The sequence below is a fragment of the Halichoerus grypus genome, chromosome 15, assembly GCF_964656455.1.
Source record: "Halichoerus grypus chromosome 15, mHalGry1.hap1.1, whole genome shotgun sequence".
NCBI classification, from domain to species: Eukaryota; Metazoa; Chordata; class Mammalia; order Carnivora; family Phocidae; genus Halichoerus; species Halichoerus grypus.
In genome coordinates, this window is record NC_135726.1 from 32058747 (window position 1) to 32082824 (window position 24078).

Consider the following 24078-nt stretch of genomic DNA (forward strand, 5'->3'; position numbering starts at 1 on the left):
CACGTCACCTCCTCAGAGAGGCCTTGCTACCCTCTACCCTCCACTGGGTTTCACCTCTTGGCAGAGCACCACTACCAGAAACTTGCACGGTCCTTCCCGCGTCCCGCGTGTGACATCCTGCCAGCAGGTGCTCAGTAAAGACTCCCCGAATGAGGAGGAGTTACAGACCCGAGTTCGGTTCTCAGTGTGCTGTGTGACCTTGCACAGGTCACATGCCCTCTCTGGGCCTCGGTTTTCCAACTACAAATGAAGTGGACGAACAGCCTCCTGAGGGCTCCTCGGGTCTGTGAGTGGTCGATATGCCACACCTAGGGGCCGGGACAAACTGACCGGGGCCGCGGGGTGGAGGGGGTGGTACATGGGACCTGCCTGGGTGGCCCTAGGGAGGGGACTGCCTGACTTCAATGACTTCATGCTGTTGACTTCATTCTTCCAGTGAGTATTTATTGAGCACGTATAGCATGCCAGACTCTATGTCATGCACTGGGAGGAGAAGGAGAGGTTCTAATAGGATTAAAGAAGCTTTGAAAATAGGTCTTCTTTGATCTGGACTAGTAAATAATTATAAACACCAGTTGGCTCCTCTTCAAGAAGGGACGCATGAAACAATAAGACTCCTCCCAGCTCACATAGGCTGGGCACTTACTCCGCGTACCAGGGCTGTTCTCTGCACTTGCATAAACGACCTCACTGTCTTCACAGGAACCCTGCAGAAGGGCTCTGATTACCCCCAAAAAGGCAAATGAAAAACAGAGTCGTGAAACGATTCACCCAAGGTCACCCAGAGACTGGTGGTTAAAGCCAGGCTGGCTCCGGGGTCTGACTTGCAAATTCCCAAAAAAAGCCCGAATAAAGGTAGGAAGGTGCCTCTCACGGATTCGGGGGCAGTGGTGGTGAGACAAATTTCGGGGCCCTTGCAGAGTCAGACGGGTCCTGAGCTCACAGTGGGGCTACTCAGACCCCCAGAGCCAGTGGGGCTACTCAGACCCCCAGAGCCAGTGGGGCTACTCAGACCCCAGAGCCTCAGGCCCAACACCACTGCCCTGCTTGGCAGGCCCAACTACTCTAACACATCCATCCTGGGACCAGGGAAGTGGGGACCCCCGGAGGCCCAGCCTGGGGGGAGAGAGGCCTGCCCCGCAGCAGCCCTGGGGGCCTGGAGGGAGGGCCTGGGCCCCCAAGGGGTGGGGCCGCCTGACTTCAAGCCCTCTGACAGTTCCTTTACGGGCGGTCTGTCGAATCAGTTTTCCAGAGATGCCAGGCAGACGGCAATGTGCCTGCTTCCAGCCCCAAGTGGAGGTCGGAGGACAGGAAACAGACACGGTGTTGGGGGTCTGTGGCCAGAGACTGGAAGTCAAGCCCCCTGGGAGGGGTGGGGACATCCCTGGGTGGCAGGGAGACAGGGGACACAGAGAGAAGGGGCTTGTGACCACGCACAGGTCTTTCCCTTCCCAAGTGCCCAGAGCAGAAGCTGCACCGAGTGGGGAGGACGCCCCCAGACCAGTGCTTCCGGGGGGGCCACTCAGGGTACGATGGGTCTGCCAAACAGGTGTGGCTCCAATTTGTACCTCAGGCCACAAGCCACAGGCTGCCACCACCTGTCGTGTGGCCCAACCGACGAGATGGGGAAGCCAGGTGGGGACCGGAGTGAAGGGTGGGGTGGGCCCTCCCCTGTGCTCAGACCCCTGCTGGGTCAGCAGAGGGAGGGTCCCTCTCCCCTTCTCCCCTGGAAAGCCAGCCCCGCGAGTCCCGCCCCTGCCACGCCCAGCCAGCTCTCAGAGCTTGGGACTTTTGATGTTTACTTTGTTCTCTCCACAGTTCAAAAGGAGCTCGGCAGCCCTCGCACCAAGCCCAGACTTAATCTGCCCTCCGCGAGCTCCCAGCTGGCCAGTTAAGGCGGTTAAGATGCTGGATTAGGGCCGGCTTTACATAACAACGCAGGAGCTAAAGCTGTCCTCTCCTGGGATGGCTAAAAGACTTCTTTTTATCTTCACGCCTCAGATGGCCTTTTTTCTCCCTTAAACAGCCCTCCAGCCCGCCAAGAGGCAATGAACTTGGCCAACAGGAAGACAAAGAAGAGATTCAGGATTCGGGCGGGTAGCACAGAGGGGTGCCGCAGCCCCCGCCCCGGGCCAGGTGGGTGCTTCTCCGTGGCCGTGGCTGGGACCATGGGTGACCGTGGAACCACAGACGGTCATGGGTCCAGCATCCCTCCCACCAGTGTCAGAGCCACGCAGGCCGGCCCAGGCGCAAACTGGAGCAGCCTCACCCACTCACCGTTTTCACTTTTTAATTCTGCTTTGAGTCTTTCAATTCGTTCTTCTTGGAAAAGTTAAAACATTCATCCCCGTTAATACTACAGCCCTCTCTCTTTGTGAGCTCTTTCCGGTTTTAGTGTCCTCTTCCCAGGTCCAAGAGGAGCCTCCTATCTTTGTCTGTCGAGCCCTCCAGCTACACAGTAATACGCACGTGGTCTCTACTCACACACGTAGGAAATACAGAGCGTTCTCTCATGCCCCTTTTTACATAAAACATACTGGCCATGGCGTACTGAGTCTCTCTGCAATCTGATCTGGTTTATGTTCTCTGCTTCTGTGTAAACTTTTGTTTGAAGAAAGAGGCCGAAAAGCTGGACCACCAACAACTTAGTCTGACCCCTAGTTGGGAAACTGAGGTAGGAGAATGGCTCCTAACCCCCTCCCTCATGAGTGGTGGCACCGATGTGCCCGGATATCACCAGGGACTAGCAAGGTGCCTGGGCTGCCCTTCGAGCCTGGCGTGCGGCTGGGGGGCCATGGGGTCAGACCGAGTGCCGCCAACCCAACACCCTTTCCCCATCAGGAGCCGGGACCCTCAGGCGCCTCATCTTCATCCCCCATCCATCAGCCAATGTTTGTAAGTGCTGCCCTCCCCCCTGCCGCAGGGCTTCCTTCTCCCTGCAAGGAGCCCACGGCCTTTGCGTACCCACAGAGTCCAGCTTCATGTCCCCACTCATCATGTGACAGAGGGCAAGGGGGCTTAGAGCTGGGGGGACCTGGCCGCGATCCACAGTGGGCTGCTACCAGGGCTGGGAGGGGACCCCGGTCTAGGTGCTCCTCGGCCAGCATTCCTTCTACATCATTCCAACGGGACTCACGCACTGAATGTAGACAGTGAACAAAGTAACCCTCCCCTCCAGAGGGAAGTGGATTCCATGGGTAGGCCATTTCGTGTCTGTTTGCAGGGAACGACATCCCATTTGAAATCAATTACATGGTTGTAAACTGAGCCTCGACGGACAGAGAAGTGCCCCCTATGGGGCAGTAAGGAGGGGCTCAATACATGATGGATAGGCAGACAGACGATGATTGGAGGATGGGTCCATGGATGAAGGGATGAATGACGGGGGATGAACACACAGGCAGAGAAGGGAGTATGGATGGCTGCATGATAACTCAGAGTGGCCGGGCTGGTGGACGGGGGACAGGAGAGTAGGGCAAACCATGGATGGACGGATGGGTGGGACATGGCCAGTGGGTGGGTGGGTGGTGGGACAGTGAGGAGTGAGGGATAAGTGATTGAAGGGACAGACAGACGAGTGGACTGGTGGCTGGTTGGATGGGTAGCGAATGGGTGATGGATGGAGTAGGTGGAGGGATGGATGAACAAGAGAATGAACTTGCTACTGAGTCACCATGCGAATGAGGGGGAACTGAATACATAACCGGAATGAGAGCCGCAGCCCATGGAATCAGTGTCTGGGGTCACTCCAATCCCCAGGGCTTACATCCTGCCCACCTTTACCTGACTCCCCAGATGTCAAGGCACCAACTCTTGGCATCTCTCCACGGAGCCAAAGACAACAGTTGAGGCTTGGGGGAGCCCAGGGGAATGACAAAATCAAGGCTGCAGAGCCTCTGAGTGCAGTTACCAGCTCTGTAGGCTGCACAAAGCCTTCCATCCATGGGACTCCCCCCAGCCCTTGATTCAGGACCTGCTCATATTTGAACAAAGTTTGATAGATACCTGGGTCCCGGCAGGCCTCCATCTCGTAGGCAAAGAGTGAATCTCTTAAAACAGCGCTTCTCAAAGTGTAATGTGCGCACAAGCCACCCGGGGAGCCTCTTCAAGGACAAATGGCCTGGGGCTGACAGCTCTCAGGCTGCATGTGGCCACAGCCCTCAGGTGTGGCCCAGGCTCCCCTCGAGAAACTCTTGGCACTATCTGCTCCTCTCAAGGCCCTACAGGGCACCAAGGCCTAGATTCCCGCCCCGCCAAGCCCCTGGGCCCCCTGGCTCTCCTGCGAGCTGCCTGTCCTCACCTCCACAGCAAGGCCCCTACTAACCTAAGGCTTCCCCAGTTCAGTGATTCTCTTCTCTGAGTATAAAATGGAAATGCTATCCCACGTAGCAAATGCTTTCCAGTGCCATCTGTGCTCCGTACCCAATGCAGGGAGTCAAGCAGGGAGAAGGCTCTCATTCCCACTCTGTAAGTGTGGCAACTAAGGCTCTTCTAGAAAGGTGGCGTGCCTTGCCCGAAGTCAAGTGAGGGCACCAGTGGCCGGCCGGCCCTCTGCTCCAAGATCCTCATCCTTCTACACGGTGCCTCCCCTTGAACAAAGGCAGGAGAGAGAGCTACAGATATGAGAGGGGAGGGGCTGGTGGGGGGCTGTTTGTATGTGTGCTTGTTTGTGCTCCAAGTGAGTGATGTGAACTGAGAAACGGGGAAATACAACAGCTACTTTATGTAGTGCTTACAGTATGGTCACCCCCCACCAAACGGGAAAGCTGAACTAAAACAACCTGTCCAAGGTTCCCCGGCCAATACAGAGTAGGGCCAGGATGTGAGCCTCAGGAACCTGGCTCCACTCTGGGCTTGGACCCATGAAGGGCTACACTCACTCCCTTCTTTCTTCTCACCCCACCACCCCACCGGCAGTCAGGGTCTTGTCCTCTGCCTGGTCTGCAGATTTTCTGGAGCGTACCTAGGGCATGTGGTGGACCAGATGGCCCCTTCCCCATCTCACTGCACCCTAGGAAGAGACCAATGGATTCCAGTACCTTCTAGCCGAAAGTCTTCCTCTTCCTCCTCACTGAGCGTTTCTCTGAAAACTTCACCCACGAGCTCCTAGAGGAAGATAAAGCAGGGACGTTAAGTAAGTATCCGACAGAGTCAAGGAGGAAACCAATATTGGGACGGTAAAGGTGGCATCATGAACGTGTGCCTGGCTGGTCACAGGGAAGCAGGGATCCTGCTCTGATTCTTCTGATGGGAAATCAGGTCAACTGAGGTGGATCCTCTCGCTTGAAAAGTGAATTGTCCCCATGCTTTTTAGGAAGTACCTTTTTCTTAGCCTACAGCTCACTATAAAATACTGCACGCTTCTCCCTCAGAAAGGAAGTTCCACCCTCTGCCCTGGAAAAAGACAGAGACAAGATGGGAAAACGTCCCTCATCTATCCCTCGGAGTCAACTTTGATGGACTCAGGACCAACAAGCCTCCTCTGTGGGGCCCAGGAAGGGATCTCAGTGTGAATCCTTCCTCCAGCAGAAGATTCCAGGCGGGCTGTCTCCATGGGTTTGCAAAGAGGGCCTGGTGTGCACAAGAGTGGGTCTCTACAGCCCCTAACATAACCCCCCAACTCTTCAGCATCACATTCAGCAGCCTGCATGCTCTGCCTCCTGGCTGATCTTCAGACATGCCTGCCGCCTCTCCCCAGTGCACACACATTCCAGAAACGAGCCTGATCCTTGCACTGCCCCACGTGTGAGTTCAGGATGCCCGGTGGCAGAGTTGCTCCCGACCAGCCTGGTCACGCTGCCACTCGGGTGTTGTCAGGTTGGCAAGGGGAGTTTGGTTAGCCCACAGGCTGGGAAGTTTCTGGAAGGTCGACAAAGGTACTACTTATCTCACCCTAACCCAGCAGGGTGACCCTAGATATGGAAGAAGCAAGACCAGCACTTGTCAGACCGCCTTCCGCATTATTGGTGTTCTGCCGATAAGAGTTCTGTGATCCAAAAAGATTGTTTTCAAGTCAGAGAAGATCCCTTACTGAAGAATTTACTATGGTAACGGACACCGTGAATATCCAAGTGGTAACTTATGCTGCATTCCTCAAACCTATTGAGACCATGGAGTTTCGTGTCTCAAAAGCATCCCATGGGATCTGAGTTCCAAGGAACCCACTTTGGGAAATGCTCCTCTTCTGGGGAAGAGACAAAGTTGGGAGGGTTACACCGCCTTATCTCTTTTGATGCCACGACAATGCTCTGGCAGTGCTTCTCGAACCACAAAATGACAAGCAATAAAAAAGCCCAAACTCAGCAGCTGTCACCAACTTCTCTTTTTTGGGGGAAAAAAAAGTGCAAAGAGAAAGAAAAAGAGAATGCACCCTCTCCTTGAAAAATTAGGAGGGGGAAAAAAATCCCACACTTCAGATACTTAACAGAAACACCAGTGCTTGTCTTGATTAACAAAACCAAAATCACGCTTGGTAGAGCTGATCTTACCAGCTGGACACAGCTGGAGATAAGTCTCTAGTTTTGTTTTGTTTTGTTCTGTTTGTTTTGTTTTGAAAGGATCAACAGCTAACATTTTATGGATTAGGCCTGGTGTTCTCCATTCTCCCTCTTCTTCCAAATCGTCCTGGGGCATCACACTCTTTCCCCTGCAGGTTGTGAAAATGTGGTCATTCAGACTCCTGGTGTCCCATTGACTTCAAAACCAGGCTCCTTGATTCCTGGAGTCGGGGTGGCTTCTCCCTCCACCTCCTCCGCCAATTATCATAATCACCGAACACTTCCTGGGCTTGTAAACTGGCTGTTTGTGTTAACAGCGCCGGAGTTGACAGGGAAGCTGGGAGCCGGTGACAGGGACGGCACGCGCTCAGGCGGCATCATTAGGTGGCTGGGACACTCCGGCAGCCAATTAGAGCCCATCTTTCATGCCAGAGGAAGACAGATGCTGCCTCCCCCAGACAGGCTGGCAGGCAGCACTCCCAGGAGCTGGCGACCGGCTTCAAGGGGCTCGTGCTGAGGTCTTCTGGAAAGCGGGGGCTCAGCGCTGACCTCGGCCCGCCACCCTGGCCGCTCCCAGCGAGGCGACCAGGACCTGCCAGGCACACCCCTGCGAGCGCTCACGTCTTCTTGCCGGCACACTTGGAGGAGTTTAGAGACTGCCAAGGTCTCCCGCAACAAAGCAGCCGTCTGGAACCCCAAGTAATGATGCCTCGCGGTGTGCATCACGCACTCTGAGAACTGTCTGCGGGGAGGACCAAGCTCCCTGACACAGTAAAGGCATGCCTCTGCATATGAAAGCAGAGTTCTGGCAAGTTCCGGGGTCCGCCTCTTCGTGCTAAACCCTACACTGCTCTGTAGAACCGTAAAAGCTCCCCAGCACCAGGGTCCGCGGACTCATTGTGAGGCACAGGTGATTGATGCCGGCAAAAATCCATTTCACCCGGGGCGCCCGGGTGGTGCAGTCGGATGAGTGTCCAACTCTTGGTTTCGGCTCAGGTCGTGATCTCATGGGTCGTGAGATCGAGCCCCGGCATAGGGCTCTGTGCTCAGCAGGGAGTCTGCTTGAGATTCTCCCTCTCCCTCTGCCCCTGCCCCCACTTGCTCGCTCTTTCTCTCTCAAATAAATAAATCTTAAAAAAAAAAAAATTCATTTCATCTGCTAAGCCAGACGCCCAGGGAGTGCACTGTCCGTGGTCCTCAAGCTTTGAATCACTAAGCCAGCAGCAATGCGGTGCTGGGGCAGACACAGGATCACGTCCTGGCTCCATGGCCTCCCCTCGCCCTGGGACGTGGGGCCAGCCACTGCTTTCTTGGAACCTCAGTCTATCTCTCTGTAAAATGGGCACAATGACAGGACAGCTGACCTTACTGGGCATCTCCTCAGTGCCAGGCACCACGCGAGACACCTTGTAAGGATATTTATTATCTCCCTCAGTCTTCACCATTGCCCTGCACTTTCCATCTCTCCAGGAATAAACGCTCATAAAAATGATCTGCAATTCGTAAAGTGAGAGTTATAATTGTTACCCTTTTTTTTTCCTACGAAGAAAGTGCCGTCAGTCCTCGAGGGACATAGGAGACAGGAGATAATGGGACCGAGGGAATCCTCACAAGAACCTCCAGGGAATGGGGTTCCCAAAAGCCCTGTATTTAAATGAGGAGGAGGCTCCACAAGGCCAGGTGACAGGTTCTGGATCCTCAGCAGAGCCAAGATTTGAGCCAGTTCTCCCAGAAGCCTGGCCCGAGCTAGTACAGTGGAGTCAGGGTTCCTGTGGGCATGGGACAGAGGCAGCCAAGAGCCCCGGTAAGTCACTTGCCAGGGACCAGGGATCACATTTAAAGATGTACAAAGAGAACAGCCCTGCCACCAGCTCCGAGGGTGGTGGCCAAGGCCCCCTGTTTGTGCTACAGGACTCAAAGGGCCCACAGCTCCTCCCCACTAAGGTTGGGGACTCAGCAGAGCCCCGGCCGGGAGACCCGCAGACAAGGTGTGGGGCCAGGCCCTCGGGACCATCCTGCAGGAAGGTACTCAGACCCCTCAACAGCCACGGGCCCCACGCGGAGCCCCAGTGCGGAAGGTGCAGGGCATGGAACTGGAACTGGTCAGACCTCGGTTCAAATCCCAGCTCTGCTTCTTACCAGCTGCACCGTGTGGGCGGAGGAACGTTCTCAGCCCCCCATTAGTACACAGGGATAGTGCTCGTGATGTCTCCGGGGGGTGTGAGGATTAAGTCAGTCATTGCATGGGAAGTGCTTAACGTGACACCTGATACCACGACTGGGGCTCCATAGACCAATAGTTATTGTTTATCGCTTCTTCTACTCCGACGGTCAAATAGCTACCAGAACATTGCTCAGAGAATCTCAAAGACTCACCAGCCCCAAGGCGCCCTCAAAGACACTGAGAAACACTCTCCTACCCGGCACACTGTTTTTAATGCTTCGCATTTAATCCTCATGGCAATCCTTTGAGGTCATACCACTATTATCCCCACTTCACAGATGAGCAAACTGAGGCACAGAGAGGTTAGCGACTTGCCTAAGGTCACACAGCTAGTAAGTGTCAGAGCCGGGCTGGAAGGCAGGCGCCTGGCTCCAGAGCCCACACCCTTCCCCACTGCCCTGTAGGAAGCCCAAGTATGGGGCTTGGTATGAGTGACTTCCCTTCACTGCTCCTTTATTCAGCCATCACTCCAGCCCCTGGTCCCCAGCCCCCTCTCCTCTGGCCTCCACGACAGTCAGCATCAGACTAGGCTCTAAGTTGTTATCAAAGGCCTTCCTGGATCCCCGGACCTCCTGCTGCACCCAGCCTGATGCCAGGCTACCCCCTGCCTAGTGGCCAGGCTTGGTAGCCTCTCAGGCCACAGGGCCCAGGCCTCCCTCCCTCCCTCCCTCCCACGCCCCGGCACTGCTGCTACTCTGCCCCACGCTGGGCCCCAGGAAGAAAGACCATCTCCTTCAGGCACTGAGTGTGCAGTCAGCACCAACCCAGAGCCCAGAATTGCAGGCATAAGGCCTTATAAGGCCTCCGGGGACGGGAAACCACATCAAAGCAGGGCTTGGGAGCGGGCTGGAGTTCGGTTAGGGTTTTTCCTCTTTGTCTTTGAGACTCCTACTCCTGAGCTTCATATCTTCCCCCCACCGCCTGCCCAGCAGCTCTTTGTCAATGTTTCTGTTCTCTAAGAGCTAACAGATGTTGGTGCCACGGGCTTTCAAAGCAAACTCCTGGTGCCCAGAGAACACGGCGCAACTTCTAGATCCCAAGAATGCACAGGACTGGGACATGCCGGGGAAGAGAGGGGTGGGAGGCACGACCCAGCCACCCTGTAACCCTTAGATCCGAGCAGTCTGCCCTGGAGCTGCCCCAGGAAATTCCTGGCGAGCTCCGTCTTCCCAGCACGCTGTGCAGAGGCAGGCCGGCCGGGCGTGCCTGGGGGTCCGGCGCCACTGTGGGCAGGCCTCGCCGAGAGCAGGCTCTGGCCGTCCAGGGCAGGGATGCTCCATTCCCAGAACCCGGCGGGACCCGGGAGTCAGGGCGCCCGCCCGCCCGCCCGCCCGCCCACCTGCCCGGCCTCAGCAGCTGAGTGACAGCAGATGCCTTCCTGAACCACTCTGGCTCCCGTTCTGCTCTTCTGTAACCTGGGGATTCAGATGTCAAGGGTCAGTGAGAAAACGTAGACAAAATACACGTAGTGGGAAACACTAAGTATGAGCTTCTCTGCACCTTTTAGAGCGCCCTACTTCTGCCCCACGCTTGGAACATTCTCACATTTTACTCCTGCAAAAACCTCACGTCCAGTGATTCAACACCTCAGTGTCCACCCCGGGACAACATTCTCACGGGAGCACCAGGGAGGCCTGCTCAAGTTCACCAACAGTCTACAACACGCTAAATGCCTGAGAAAGGAAACTGTGCTAGATCCGCACCGTGAATGCCACACGGTGGTTCCGAAGAAACAGGCAGATCCGTAAATCCCGGCATGCGGAGTGCCACGCTACATGGGAGACACACAAAGTAGAGTGCGACTTGTACATCTAAGAAAACACCAGACACACACGTACCGTTAGGGCACCCAACGTACAGGTATCCCTGTGGTTACCGCCAGGGAGAGAAGGCACGAGAGGGGGATGGGAGGCGAGAAACCTCAACGTTCTCAGAAGCGTTCTAGTACATTCCTGTATCACTTGGGCCACTGAAATCTGGTTTAATAAAACCCCACACAATAACCCCCTTTATAAGAGGGATTAGAGTGTGTGACTGGCCCCAGGTCACTTAAGGAGAGAAAGTGGCAGAGCTGGATTAGAACCACCCAGGCCCTGGGGCCCTTGTCTCTAGTATGGGGGTAGTGGGCCAGGATGATGCTCGTGGTCCCCTTGAGATGAGACCTTCTGGGGCTCCAGCCCCCTGACCCAGCAGGAACCAAGAGTGAGAAGAAAGCTGGGGCCATCCACTTTCTGGGCCTCAATGTCCCCATCTCCACAGTGCACCTTAATCCGTGGACCTCTGTTACTTCTGTCCCTGAGAGCCACTCTGCCCAGGAGCATGGCAGGTCAAAAATGCGGGGAATTACCCATTTTACCCCCACCTGTGCAACGTGCAAGCCTGGGCTGAAAGATAACCACTGACAAAGGGCTGGGGGTGGGGAGGCTCCTGGGGGCCCTGGATCCAGTGACAGGCCAGGAGGGGCTGGGGGTTCCCTCCTCCCTGGGGACTCACTCCTCCCGGATGTCAGCAGAACCTAGACCTCACGGCTGCTGCCAGAAAGAAATGGCCCCTCTTCTCAAACAAGTGACATGGGGGGCAGAGGCCTCAGACACTCCCCTGAGGACACCGCAGCCTCCCATGGCCATGGAGCCCCCAGTGAGGGCCACGGGTTCTGCCTGCCCCAGCTAAGCAAATTGAAGTCCTCCCTGCAGATCCTTCTCATAGGAGCTGGCAAGAAAGAGGTCTTCTCTGGTGCCAAGGCTGCATCCAATCTCATCTCCAGCTGCCTGAGACAGCGCAGCCCAGGTGAGAGCTCACAAAGGGACAGACGCCCAGGCCAGCGCCCAGGCCAGCACAATCATTCAAGGCCTTAGGTCAACTCGTTTCTAGAAGTCAGCTCCCCGAGGACAGGAAACTGGGGCTGTGCTGTTCTAGAACAGGGCCTGATGTATAGTAAACAATAAATATCTGTTGGATAAACCCTGGGGCCAGATCCACCCTCACCTGCCTTCATCGCTTACAGCAATTCAGGTTGGGCTTCTACTTGGAACTGAAAGCTCTGACCCACCCCCCACCCCCAGACCCTTCAGAACCAAGCCACAGTCCCTTAAAACCAGAGCCCAAGATCCCAGCCAAGCTTGGAAGCCAGAAGGAGGAAGGGTCGCCACCCGCTAAGCCGTGGGCACCTGCACAGGTATCTCCCAGCTGGAAGGGGTGGGGGTGCTGAGCAGAAGAGGGGACGGCGGCTCCGAGGGCTTCCGTGTGCAGAGCTGGCCTGCGAGGACCAGGCCTTCAGGACTCCAAAGATGTGCAGCAGGAATTAAAATTCCTTGGCTTTCTCCCCGACTGTTTTTATCTGCTCAAGATGTAATCCCTGTGCTCCCATTGGCACATCCCAGCCTCTGCCCCCCCACATCTCGGGGGCTCCAGCCTGAGCTGGCTTTCTGGACTTGAGGGACTGCTTATCAGGAAGGTGGATGACGGGGAGGGAGTGGGATGGCATCACTTAGCAGGAAGGATCTCCAACCCTGGGGTCTGACTCCGGGGCCACCACACTCCCTTTCTCTGAGCCTCAGGCCCTCCACCCTACAGGGTGCAAAAAAGCCCCAAAGATGGCTTTGCCCAGTCCCCGAGACACAGCCAGCCAGAGACAGCAATGGGCCAGCAGAGTCTACTTCCTGGGCTGTTGTCACACCAACAAGCTGCCAGCATCCACACACCATCATCCCAGCTACCCCCAGAACTGGGTCTCACCTGGGCTTCCACGAGTAATTCACATTTTTCTTTAGATTGGCTCTCTTTCCCTTTTTCTTTCTTTTTAAAACCTAGTCTTGCCAATAAGATCAGTGAAATCGTGGGTGTGATGTCCTAGTTACCGTTGGGGTTCTCAAAAATATATTTTGTATCAAACAAATGCAGAACCATTAAAATACAAGCTGTCCACCACTTACCTCAAGCCTCATCCCCCCAGCAGAATGCGGATCATGCTTTGGGAACTATAAGGTTTAAAGAGCCCAGAACTGAAGTCTTCTGCCCCCCTACCCTACCCTGAGCAATCGGACAGGTAGGAAGGGGTGGGGGGAGGAAGGAGGGTGACCCCAGGTAAGCGGCCAGGCCCAGCGGACACTCCCCCCATCCGGTCCCAGGCCCTCCTCCAGGGCTTGTGCTTTGGGAACAGGAATCCTGGGCATGGAGAGAAAAACAGGTAACGCCAAGAGAAAACAGCAAAGTTTGCCATTACCCAGAGCCTGCCTTAATCTCCAGGCTGCGGGACTTGAGCGCTCTCAGGAGGACATGAACCAACACAAGGCAGGTTGTCCAGGGCTGGGCGGGACATGGGGCTTTAGGGCTTCTCTGCTGGCGTGATGGGAATTTTCCTACTAGATGGCAGTTCAAAGGAGTTTCTACAGTGGAAACCAGGATCCGATGGGCTTGTCGGGGCGTGGGAGTAACTGAGGTCACGAACATAAAGGACTCAGTGATAATAATTAGCAGCATTTCTTTCACAAGTGGCTGACGTGGGCCAAGTGCTCTGTTCAGCACGCTGGTGCCTAGCTGAACGCTCCAAACAGCCCCGTGAGCTGGGGTGTCGCTGTCACCCCCTGTAGGCAGGAGGGAGCCCAGGCCTAGGGAAGTCAAGTGACTCCCGTGAGGGTCCGACCTGAGCCCTGGCTCCTCTGCCTGATACTGTGTGACCGCGTACACGTGATATCCCTGTCCGTGCCTCAGTTTCTGCACCTGAACATGGGAATGACAGCAGTGCCAGGGAGGAGCACTTGGAAGGAGAAATGAGATCGCATGGGTAAGGCGCTCAGCGCACCCACCAAGCAGTCAGCAGGCCATAACGCAGCCGTCCCCTCTCCGCTCTCAGGGGGCGGGGAGGGGGGCCCCCGTCCTTCCCCCTCCGCCCTCCCATCTTCTCCCCCACCCCCGCTGCCTTCAGGGATGCCCCACAGCTGACCAAAGCCGGACCCAGGAGCGCCCCAGCCGGCTGCCAGCACTCGGCGCTTCCCCGTCTCTGCCCACCCCCCCTGCCTGGCCACCCACCCTTCCCCGGCCAGCCACGCCGCCGACGCCGCTACGCCATGGACCCGCCAGGCCCCCGCCTGCCACACGGCTAGCCTGCCACACCACTGACCTGCCCCACCGCCGGCCTGCCGGGCCACACAGCCGAGTGCCGAGAACAGGAGAGGCCTCTGATCCCTGAGCAGCTGGGGCGGCCTCTGCTAGCAGCTCCTGGCCCTGGGACAGGCCGTGGGTCTGCTGCCAGGGTCCGGCGGGTGTGCCCTGCTGAGCGGGGTGGCCGGGAGCCAGGCTGCTCAGGCCTCACAGCACTGTCATCTGTCGGCCAGGGGACGGTGCGTAGAGCCGGGGCCACCGTATTGTGGGCAGAGGCCAGCACAGGAGGGGGCCCTGTGTGGCCTGGGGCCCTGGGGAAGCATGATGTCTCTCTCAGCCTTGGGAGTGAGGGGCTTGGGCTTCCGGTTTCTCCTCACTTAAATAAATACAGGGAAGAAGCCCGTCTCATTTTGTACATGTAAGGAGGCTTCATTTTCATGAGAGAACAAGAGAAAAATGGTTTGGGCCAGACTCTGGGACCCTCCTGCTAGACGCGCGCGCGCGCACACACACACACACACACACACACACACTCAGTCCACCCCATCTGGCCTGAAAGCGCTTGCAAAAGTCATCTTCCTGGCCCTCCGATGCCTGTCCACACCAGACCTCCCTCTGTCCTGGCCTCCTTCTCCTGCCCCACAGCCCAGCTCGCAGGACCTCTCCCCAGCCCCCTCGCTGGCCGGACCCCACCTCGGGGCCTCCCAATCCCCTCCCGTGCTGCTTCCTCCACCCTCAACTGCTGACTGCCTGCTGGTGAAGTCTCCCCCCCCGCCCCCACCAGTGTGACTGCTGACTCCCAACGTCCCCACCTCGTTGCATTTGGGCAGAATCAAGGGTGGCACGTCTGAACTCCCAGAGGAGTCCGTGCCTTCAGAATCTTAGCCGTTTCTGTGCCACTGGATCTGTGGTTGCAAGTCTCCGTGTCCACACCCACAAAATGGGCCTGTGACACAGGTGTGCCTTGAAGGTCACATAAGAAGGCGGACATGGAAGAACAGAAGGGTTAGCAGCGCTGCTTGGGAGCCGGGGCTCCCAGGCTCCCAGGTGCGCTTGCACGGGGGAGAGCAGGTGAGGACAGCTAGATCCCACTGGGCTCATAAATAAAAGAGGCATTTTCTCCAGAACGTTTCTGGAAGGACACGCTACCCGTCGGTAACAGAGGCTCCCCTGGGGGAGCAGGAATGGGCAGTGGGGGGAACTGTCCCCTTCAGCTGCCCAGCTTTCTGGACAATCTGGATTTGTGCTGTCTCTCCTCCCCTCCCCTTCTCTCTCTTTCGCTCCATGTTTTGTAACCAAGAACATGCAATGCTTTTATACTCAAAAGACACCAGGCTTTCTAAAGCACTGTTCCATCGAAGAGACTGCTGTGGCTCCCCGGCCCACTGGCCATGTGCACCGAGCTGCTCCACAGGCCCCTGCAACTTCACGTGTCCAAACTGACTCCCGACCGCCCCAAACCCGTCCTCCCAGACTGCCTCCCTGCACTCGACCAGGGCCGCGCCCCCCTTCCTGTTCCTCAGGCCAGCAACCCGGGAGTCAGCCTGCCGCTGCCCTTCCAACCCTTCCAACCAATCCCCACTACATCCTGTTGGCTCTACCTCCAAAACATACCTGGAAACCAGCACATCCTCACCTCCCCCCTCCCTGCACCCCTGGTGCACTCCAGGCCCTGCACAGAGGTCATCCTCTCTCATTGGGACGATGGCCACCATTGCCTTTTCTCTGCCCTTGTACCCCCTCGTCCATTCTCCAAAGTCGTACGAATGCCCTACAAAGCCCCACCCGGCCAGTCTGCCCCATCGTCTACCTGCCCTGCTCTTACTTCCCTGCATGCATTCTGCCCCAGCCACCCTCACCTCACCCTCACCTCCTTGCTGCAAACACACTCCTACCTCAGGGCCTTTGTACATGCTGTTCCCGCTGCCTGAAACTCTTTCTCCACATACCCCCTCCTGCAGCAGCCCCTTCAGGCTTTGACTCAACCTCATCACCTGGGTGAGGTCTTCCAAACCCCTCTATATTTAAACTGCAGCGCCCCCCCCTCCCTTTACCCCTTCTCTGCCTCAGTTTCCTCTGGGGCACTCACCACCATCTGACATACCACATATTCCCTGACAGAGGAGGTGCTCGATGAATGTGTGTGAAACAACTAATGTGGCTCTGACTAAATTTACTGACTCAGAAAAACATTCCCCACATTTTCCTCAAGGAAAAAAGCAGTCGCCAAAGCTCAGAGAGAAGGGATGGCATCCGCTAAAATTATCTACACGCGTTTCCATGCGCCGTGGTCAGAGAGGCCCATCTGGAGAGAGTGGCCGCCAAATTCCCAGAGGTGGTACCTGGGTGCTGGAGTCGAGGTTGTCAGATGGCTCACTGTGAACCTGCACCATTACTTCGACAATCAGAAATAACAGCGAAGTGCTTGGAAGAAAACATGTTACAACACACGGCAATGGGCCACGTTGGTTCAAGAAGGACTCGCCCACACAAGTCGGCTAGAAGGGTCTTGGCCCTAGCAGGGGGTGTGGTCTGCCACCTCCAAGGGAAATGGGGCGGTTTTTGGATCCCACCTGGGAGGGAGGGAGGGGGCAAGGGACCTCTCTGCACCCCAGACCCCACTGCTCCCTCCCATGCCATGCACACAGCCCACAAAGAGAACCCACCAGGAACCCGCCTGCTCCCGAGTGCGCTTGGCTGTGGGTGCAGAGGAAGCCGGTGGGGGGTGGGTGCAGGCAAGACCTTCTTTGTGGTCATGTAATGCAGACAGGCTTTGATTCCAGAAACGGCACGAGGCCAGCTGAGCATGTGAACCCCGGCGGGCTGTCCTTGGGAGCGGGGGAGAGTAGCAGCTTTCTCTCCAGACCCCTCAAATTCTACTCTTTCCATTCTCAGGCAAGCCAAAATCTTTGGGGTTTTTTGTTTGTTTGTTTGTTTGTTTAAAGAGGGGGGTTGTAGGGTGGCTGCCTGCCCCCACAGGTCATACCAGGGACCCCTGCCGCCATAGTGGTCCCCCAGGAAGCCCACGGAGACCTAGGAGATGCTGTGTGGCCAGCATCCAAGGTCAGAGGATGCACTTGGGTCTGAGGGCAAGAAGGCATTCACAGCAGTGCCCGCATCTGTCGCACCCTGTCCCACTGCAGCCCCTGGGTCGTCGGACTCACCCACAACCCTAAGAGGTCAGGAAGGAGCCCTCACCCCCTCTTACACATGAGGAGGCAGAGGCTCTGAACGGGGAGGCAGGAACATGCAGTGCAGGTGAGAGGGACCAAGACCCCCCAAGAAGAAGGCCAGGGGCTCCTGAGCCACGAACCCTGACGTGTTTCTGGATGTCGAGGAACAAATGCCTGCAGATGCACACACACAGTCCCTTGGACCACAGGGTCGGGGCCAGACCAGAGCCCTCGTGCAGAGCTTCTGACCAGAGGGAAGGTCCAGACCCCCCTGAGAAGTCCCCCTGGAAAAACACCACACAAGTAAAACTGCACATCGAACCTTTCTGTGAACTTCAGTTTAAGACCCCCTCAGAGAACAGACGGGGAAACTAAGGCCCCAGAAGGAGACTGCACTTGCCCAAAGTCACAAAGCCGAAGAGTGGTACAGCCACAGTCAGGATCCAGGACAGTCAAAACCGGCAGCAAGAGCCGGCAAAAATCAGTCCCCACAGGGGCCAGCAATGAAGACGAGAGCGCCTCAACTCCACCAGAAGCCAGGGGTTAGGTGCTCCGAGTCAGCAAGCTCAGACCCTCAGACCAATGTCCCCACGAGCAGGGTCCTGTGGCCCATGTGGTTGGGAGAAGAGCCCAGGTCCTTCGCTGTGGGACCTCTCAAATATTATGGACGATCTGCACGAGGAGCCACTTGAAGTGCTCACAGTGTGCAGGTTTCCCCGACTTCCCTAGGCCCTTTGCTTATGGCTCCCACTTGGATCTCTTGCCATTTCTGCATGGCCCCCACCCCCACCTTCAGTAAGCTTTCCCCACCACCAGCCTGAACCTGTGAGGCATCTTCAGAGGCCTTCAGAGAACTGCAAACCTCCCCATCCCACCCTCTGCCAGGTGGCCCTGAGCCCAGCTTCCTCACCTCCAGTGGGGACCAACTCTGAGGCAGAAGTCATACTCCAGAGCTCCCTGCAGGAGCTCCCTCCCTTCCTTCCTGGTCTGCCCTGGGAGATTATCCTTCATGAATCACTTGCACATAACCCTTGTCTCAGGCTCTGCTTCTATGGTATTACCTGATGGCTCCCCACTGAACTACCTGGTTCTTTGGAGGAATCCTGACACATTTGGTAAATTCACATGGAGCAGACAGGCTGACCAGCAAGCTGGTTAGTCTCAGACAAAGGTATGGGTCACCCCAAGGCCAGTCCAGAAAGGTGATGGGCAAGGAGCCCTATGCCAGGGCTCAGGCCTGATTGGCAGACAGAAATGGACATTTTCTCCCACCCAACACTCACCCCACCCCCATTTCAATATATGCCTCTCCCCATCTCTGGGGCCTAATTCAAGTACAGGGAGCCCTTCCTGACCACCTCATCCTCCAGTGACTTCTCTCACTGAATATCCCTAGCTATCAGGGCTGACTTCAGGAGGAATCCAAGGCCGAAGGAAAGCTTTCTATCCCTCTCTCTGACTCTGTAGTGGGCTCCTGTGATTTGGACAAACAACTCCCCACCCCCCACCATCCATTCCTCCTCCTTCTGGTAACACTTTGATTTTCCCTGGAGACCCACCCCTCCACAGGCTGGCCAGACCTCACAAACAAAAACACAGGACACTCAAACTTGAATCTCAGATTCAGTCATTGTTTAATATAAGTATGTCTCGTGCAGTATTTGGGATATACTTATAGAAAAAAAAGTGTTATTTATCTGAAATAAAACTGGATGTACTGTATGGTATCTAGAAACCCTACCCCTCCACCACTTTCATCCATGAGGCATGGACAGGGCTGATTTCTCCCCCTCACCACAAGGGTGGGTACATGATCCAGGCCTGACCAGTGAGAACTTTGCACATCCCTGGCCACAGGGATTAGTCAAGACTGGGCACATGACCCAAGTTTGGGTCAAATAGATGCAATCCCAGGACATCAGCTCTTTTTCTGCTGACATTAATGAAATGGGAGAGTGGAAATCTGACACTGAAAAAACATTTTACCTCTTTACAGGGAGATTCTTTCAAAGAAAAAACCAACATGAAGGAAAACAGATGCAGGAGTTGAAACAATAGAAAATGGGTCCCCACAACACTGAGTGCCTGGATCAAACCATGCCTGAAGCTAGTCCTTCCCCTAGACTTTTCAACAACATGAACCACTAAATCACCCCTTTTTACTTAGACCAGTTTGAGCTTGTTTTCTGTTTTCACGGGCCACTGAAGTGCTGCTCAATCCAGCCTCCCCTGACCCCATGCAACCCTGTACAATGTGGCACAGAGTCAGGCTCAGTGAATATTTAAGTTACATACATCTCTGACTTTACACTTTACTATGGAAGGTGGCACGGGATTATGGGAAAGCTGAGCTTTCAAGTCAGACAGGCCCGGTTCCCATTCCAGCTCCATTCCCATCCTCTTTCCAGGGCCTGGCCCAACTTACTCGAGTCTCTGTGACCCTCAGTTTTCTCATCCGATAAAATGACAACACTAGTACCTAGATTCTGGGGTGCCCATATAATTTTATTGCCCAAACCAGGTCACTTTTGAGAGTGAAAGGGGGCGCTATTAATAACTGGGCCAGGCCAACAGGAGTGAGTTGCACGGTCATGGGTAGATGGGCCAGTGGTAGCCCTACCTACAACCGGCCTTGCCCACCTCCACCCACCCCTGTGGTCAGTGCCTTCCAGGCTGTCCACCCCCCTCTCGCCCCATCACTGCCCTCTGCCCAGGCCACTCCCACCATTCTCCACTAGCTGCCACCTGATTCCTTCTCCCAGCGCAGCTGTAATGTTCCCTCCTGGAGAAGCCAGCCCAGGAGCCCCCAGACTCAGCAGGGCCCCCACTCTGTGCCCCCCCCAACCTGTGAGGGCCTCACTGTGGTCCTTAGTGCTCGGTAGGACTACTACTTCTGGATCGCCAATCTCCCCACGTGGCCGAGGACAGGGACCGTACATTTCTTCCTCGTTACCGAAGGTCCTACAAACCTGGCATAGAGCCTAGAGCACATAAAACAGCAACCCAAAAAGTAAACGACTAACCCTCCTTTGCCTCCTCTCCACAGGTCTTGTGTTTCCTCCGTGCGTCGCCAGAACCATCCTGGGGGAGATATCAGGAAGGGACGAACGGGGCTATGAATCACGGAGCAGGGAGAGTGTGGGGCGGGGGGTAGGACTGGGCCCTGGCAGGCCCGGATGTGCTGATGACTGTCTCGGAGCCAGGGACTCTGGGGACAGCAGCGCTGGGAGGCCCCGCCCATCTCAGCGGCCCGCAAGCGGCGGCAATGCGCTGGCCCTACGACAGTTTTCATTGATCAGGGGCCAGTGTGGACTGGGCCTGGGCCGGTTGCCTATTCCAGAATCCAGCCCTGGCTCCTGCTCAAAACACAGGCCCGGCGTTTCCCTGCAGCCTCGGCCAGCTCTGTCCTCGGCGGCAGCCAAGTCACTGCCCAGAACACAAATTGGGCAGGTGCAAAGGGCCTCTCCAACCTGAAACCAAGGCCAACCCACGCACAGCCCGGGTTGTTCCACTCATGAGCAGACAGCATCCCCTTAGGTTGCCTGGCCCCCACCCACACGGCTCTTCTGGCCCACCCTGGGGCAGCCTCACCCGCCTGATTTCTTGGTTCATCCAGGCTCCTGGGCTGAGGTCAGCTACCTGGAAAATGCTTTGCCGACCAGCTCCTTGGCTCACACCCCAATCCAGATGACACACTACTTCTTTATTTCCACAGGCTCCCTCCCCTGATCTGCAGCCCTCAATGGCTCCCTATTTCCAACCAACTCAGATCCCTCTGTAGGCTTGTCCTACCTTCCCAGTCCTGCTCACCAGGAGACAAATGGTTATGGTAGGGAAAAAAAACACTGGCCTGGGAAACTCACGTTCTGCCTCAATTTCCCCATTTGTATAAAGGGAGGAGGCAAGGGGGTGTCTCCAAAGGCCTCCCTGCTACAACAGGCCATGATTCCATGGGCTCATGAGAGGGTTGATTCAGCCAGGCCCTGACCTCCATCCTTCCTCTGCTGTCTTTAGGCCACCTCACGGAGCCATCACCCATTCACAAAGCCACCCATGTTAAATACCCGCAGAAGGACCCCAGCAGCCTCAGCCTGACAACATGCACCTCCAAAGATAGCAATTATCAGGTTAATTTTACAATAGGTTGAGTCCTAACGGCTGTGAGCTCATAACAGCACCGAAAGGAGCCTGCAGCATCGCTGAGTGGGGTGGGACCCAGATTCTGCCCCAGACCACCTGGGGTTTGGGTCTTGGCTCTGTCACCTTCCAGCTGCAAGATACTAACTTCCCTGAGCCTCAGTTTCCTCCTTTGTATCACAGGGAAATGATATCTACCTCATGGAGTTGCTGTGGTGATTAAAGTGAGTGATATTTGCCAAGCACTTAATGCCTGGCTTATCGGGAGCTCTACAAAAATGTTCATTTAATAAACAAAAATAAAGGTTCCTATAAAGTGCATAAAGACATACTTACAATAGAAAGGAAGGAGGAGAGGTCATCCAACAAAAAGAATACTGTTTGTAAATATCTTGTGAGCATCTGTTGGTTCTGACCCATAGGAGGGTATGAAGGCATGTGGGTGTTTTTGCTTCTTCTATTGGGCATCTGCCAGTTTTCTATGAGGTATTGATATGTTCCTGGATTCTCTGTGCGAGTACAGGAGGATAGATATGGGGAGATGAAGTTAAGCCCAGCAGTGCTGGAAAGGACTGGGCCCCTTCCGAGGTGGACTGGCAGGAGAGGTCACTATAATGCCAATGTGCAAAGAGTGCATGACAGAGGGCTCCCACATGATCTGTTTGCCTGATCCCATCATAGGGGAGCAGGACCTGCCCAGACTTGAGCTACCTCCTCCTCCAAGGAAGAGCCACACACGGGGGATCCCTCTAATTATAGGATGGTGCAAGCAAGGCACAGCCCTGTCTTAACAGTGCCCCTGACCGGGCTGATTTTTCACAAGGCCAGGGGAGTGAGCTGTGAGCGCTAGCCACACGGGGCTTCCATACGGAGCATGCCGGGCCACAGAAACCCAAACGCAAACAAAACCTCCAAGTTTCTTGTACACAGCACATCATCGGGTTATTTTTTTTTTTTTAATCCATTTAGCCACTCTGTCTTTTGATTGGAGAGTTTATTTACATTTAAAGTAATTATTGACAGGGAAGGATTCACTATTATCATTGTTTTCATTGTTCTCTGTTAGTCTTAAGAGTTTTTTTGTCCATCTTTCCCTCTCTTGCTGTCTTCCTGTCTTCCTCTGTGCTTTGTTGATTCTTTGTACTACTGATGTGCTTTGATTCCTTTCTCTTTCTCTTTCATATAATTTAAAAATTTTCTCTGTGGTTGCCATGGGGCTTACATAAAACATCTCATAGTTCTGGGGCGACTGGGTGGTTCAGTCGGTGAAACGTCCGACTCTTGATTTCGGCTCAGGTCATGATCTCAGGGTTTTGAGACGGAGCCCAATGCTGGGCTCCACGCTGGGCATGGAGCCTGCTTGAGATTCTCTCTCTCCCTCTCCCTCTGCCCCTCCCCCGCTCTATCAATAGATAAATAAATAAATAAAAATATCTCATAGTTCTAACAGCATCCATTGTTTGAGCTGCATACAGAAATTCAACTTCTCCCCTTCCCAGCCACACTTTATGTGATTGCTGTCACAATTTACATATATTTGTATTGCATATCTATTAACATATTTTTCTAGTTTTTGTTCATATTTTTGTCTTATAACTTTTATAGTAGAATTCAAAGTGATTTACCCACTGCCATTACAGTATTCTGTATTTGTCTATATATTTGGAGTTTTATGCTTTCTTATGCTATTGCATTGCTATTGAATGTGACTTGCACTCTCTTCAGTGTTCTTGTAAGGAAGGTCTGGTGCTCCTTACCCCAGCTATTGTTTGTCTAGGAAAGACTTCATCTCTCCTTCGTTTCCGAAGGACACTCTTGCTGGGTATACTAATCTTGGCCGGCAGTTTTCTTCTTCAAGCACTTTGAATATATCAGGATCCTGAAGATATATTAGCCCTCCCATGTTCATAGCAACACTGTGCACAATAGCCAAGTATGGAAACAACCTAAATTTCCATCAATAAATGAATGGATAAAGAAAACATGGTGTAGGGATGCCTGGGTGGCTCAGTTGGTTGGATGTCTGCCTTTGGCCCAGGTCATGATCCCAGAGTCCTGGGATCGAGTCCCACATCAGGCTCCCTGCTCAGCGGGGAGTCTGCTTCTCCCTCTCCCTCTGCTGCTCCCTCTGCTTGAGCTCTCTCTCTCTCTCTCTGACAAATAAATAAATAAAATCTTTAAAAAAAAAGAAAGAAAACATGGTGTATACATACAATAGAATATTATTCAGCCTTAAAAAGGAAGGAAATTCTGCAATATCTGGCAATGTGGATGAACCCCGAGGACATTATGCTATGTGAAATGAGCCAGTCACAGAAGGACAAATACTGCATGATTCCACTTATGTGAGGTACTGAAAATAGGCAAATCTATAGAATCAAAGAGCAGAATGGTGTTTGCCAGGGGCTGGGGAAAGAAGTTATAGGAAGTTGCTACTCAACCGGCATAAAGTGTCAGCTAAGCCAGATGAATAGGCTCACAGATCTGTTGTACAACATTGGATCGATAGTCAACAATATCGTATTGTACACGTGAAAATTTGTTAAGAGGCTAGGATCTCATATTAAGTGCTCCTACCACAATAAAATGAGAATAAAAAGATTTTTCTAAGTCTAAGTAAATAAGTAGGAAACCTATGAGGACGATACAAGCTTAAAAAGCTCTATTATCCCACAAGTAAAGTTTACTCCTTAAAAAAAAAGTCAAGAAAAATAAATAAATAAATAAATAGAAGTCAAGAAAGCTGACTGGTTGTTGCGTCTGGGCGATTACTTCGAGGGGATTCATTTCCATACTCTCTCTAGTTTTGTGTAGGATTGAAATTTTCTTAAATACTTCTTAAAGTGGTGGGGGTCGGAGGGGAGCGGATGCAGCAGCCGGAGGGCAGCTCAGCCGGAAGAACAAGAGCTTGACTTTGAATCATCTCGGCAAAAGCAGCCAAGTCCAA

The 24078-nt window shown here is 54.4% G+C and overlaps 1 protein-coding gene across 2 annotated transcripts in view; it reads right to left on the minus strand.

Annotated features, from left to right (window-relative positions):
- Positions 1–24078, minus strand: part of NKD1 (NKD inhibitor of Wnt signaling pathway 1) — an 82814-nt gene that overhangs the window by 21709 nt on the left and 37027 nt on the right. For both annotated transcript variants that reach the window (XM_036119998.2, XM_036119990.2), the window contains exon 4: positions 5040–5106. In XM_036119998.2, the coding sequence (XP_035975891.1) occupies positions 5040–5106 (67 nt within the window). The remainder of the gene's footprint in view (positions 1–5039; positions 5107–24078) is intronic.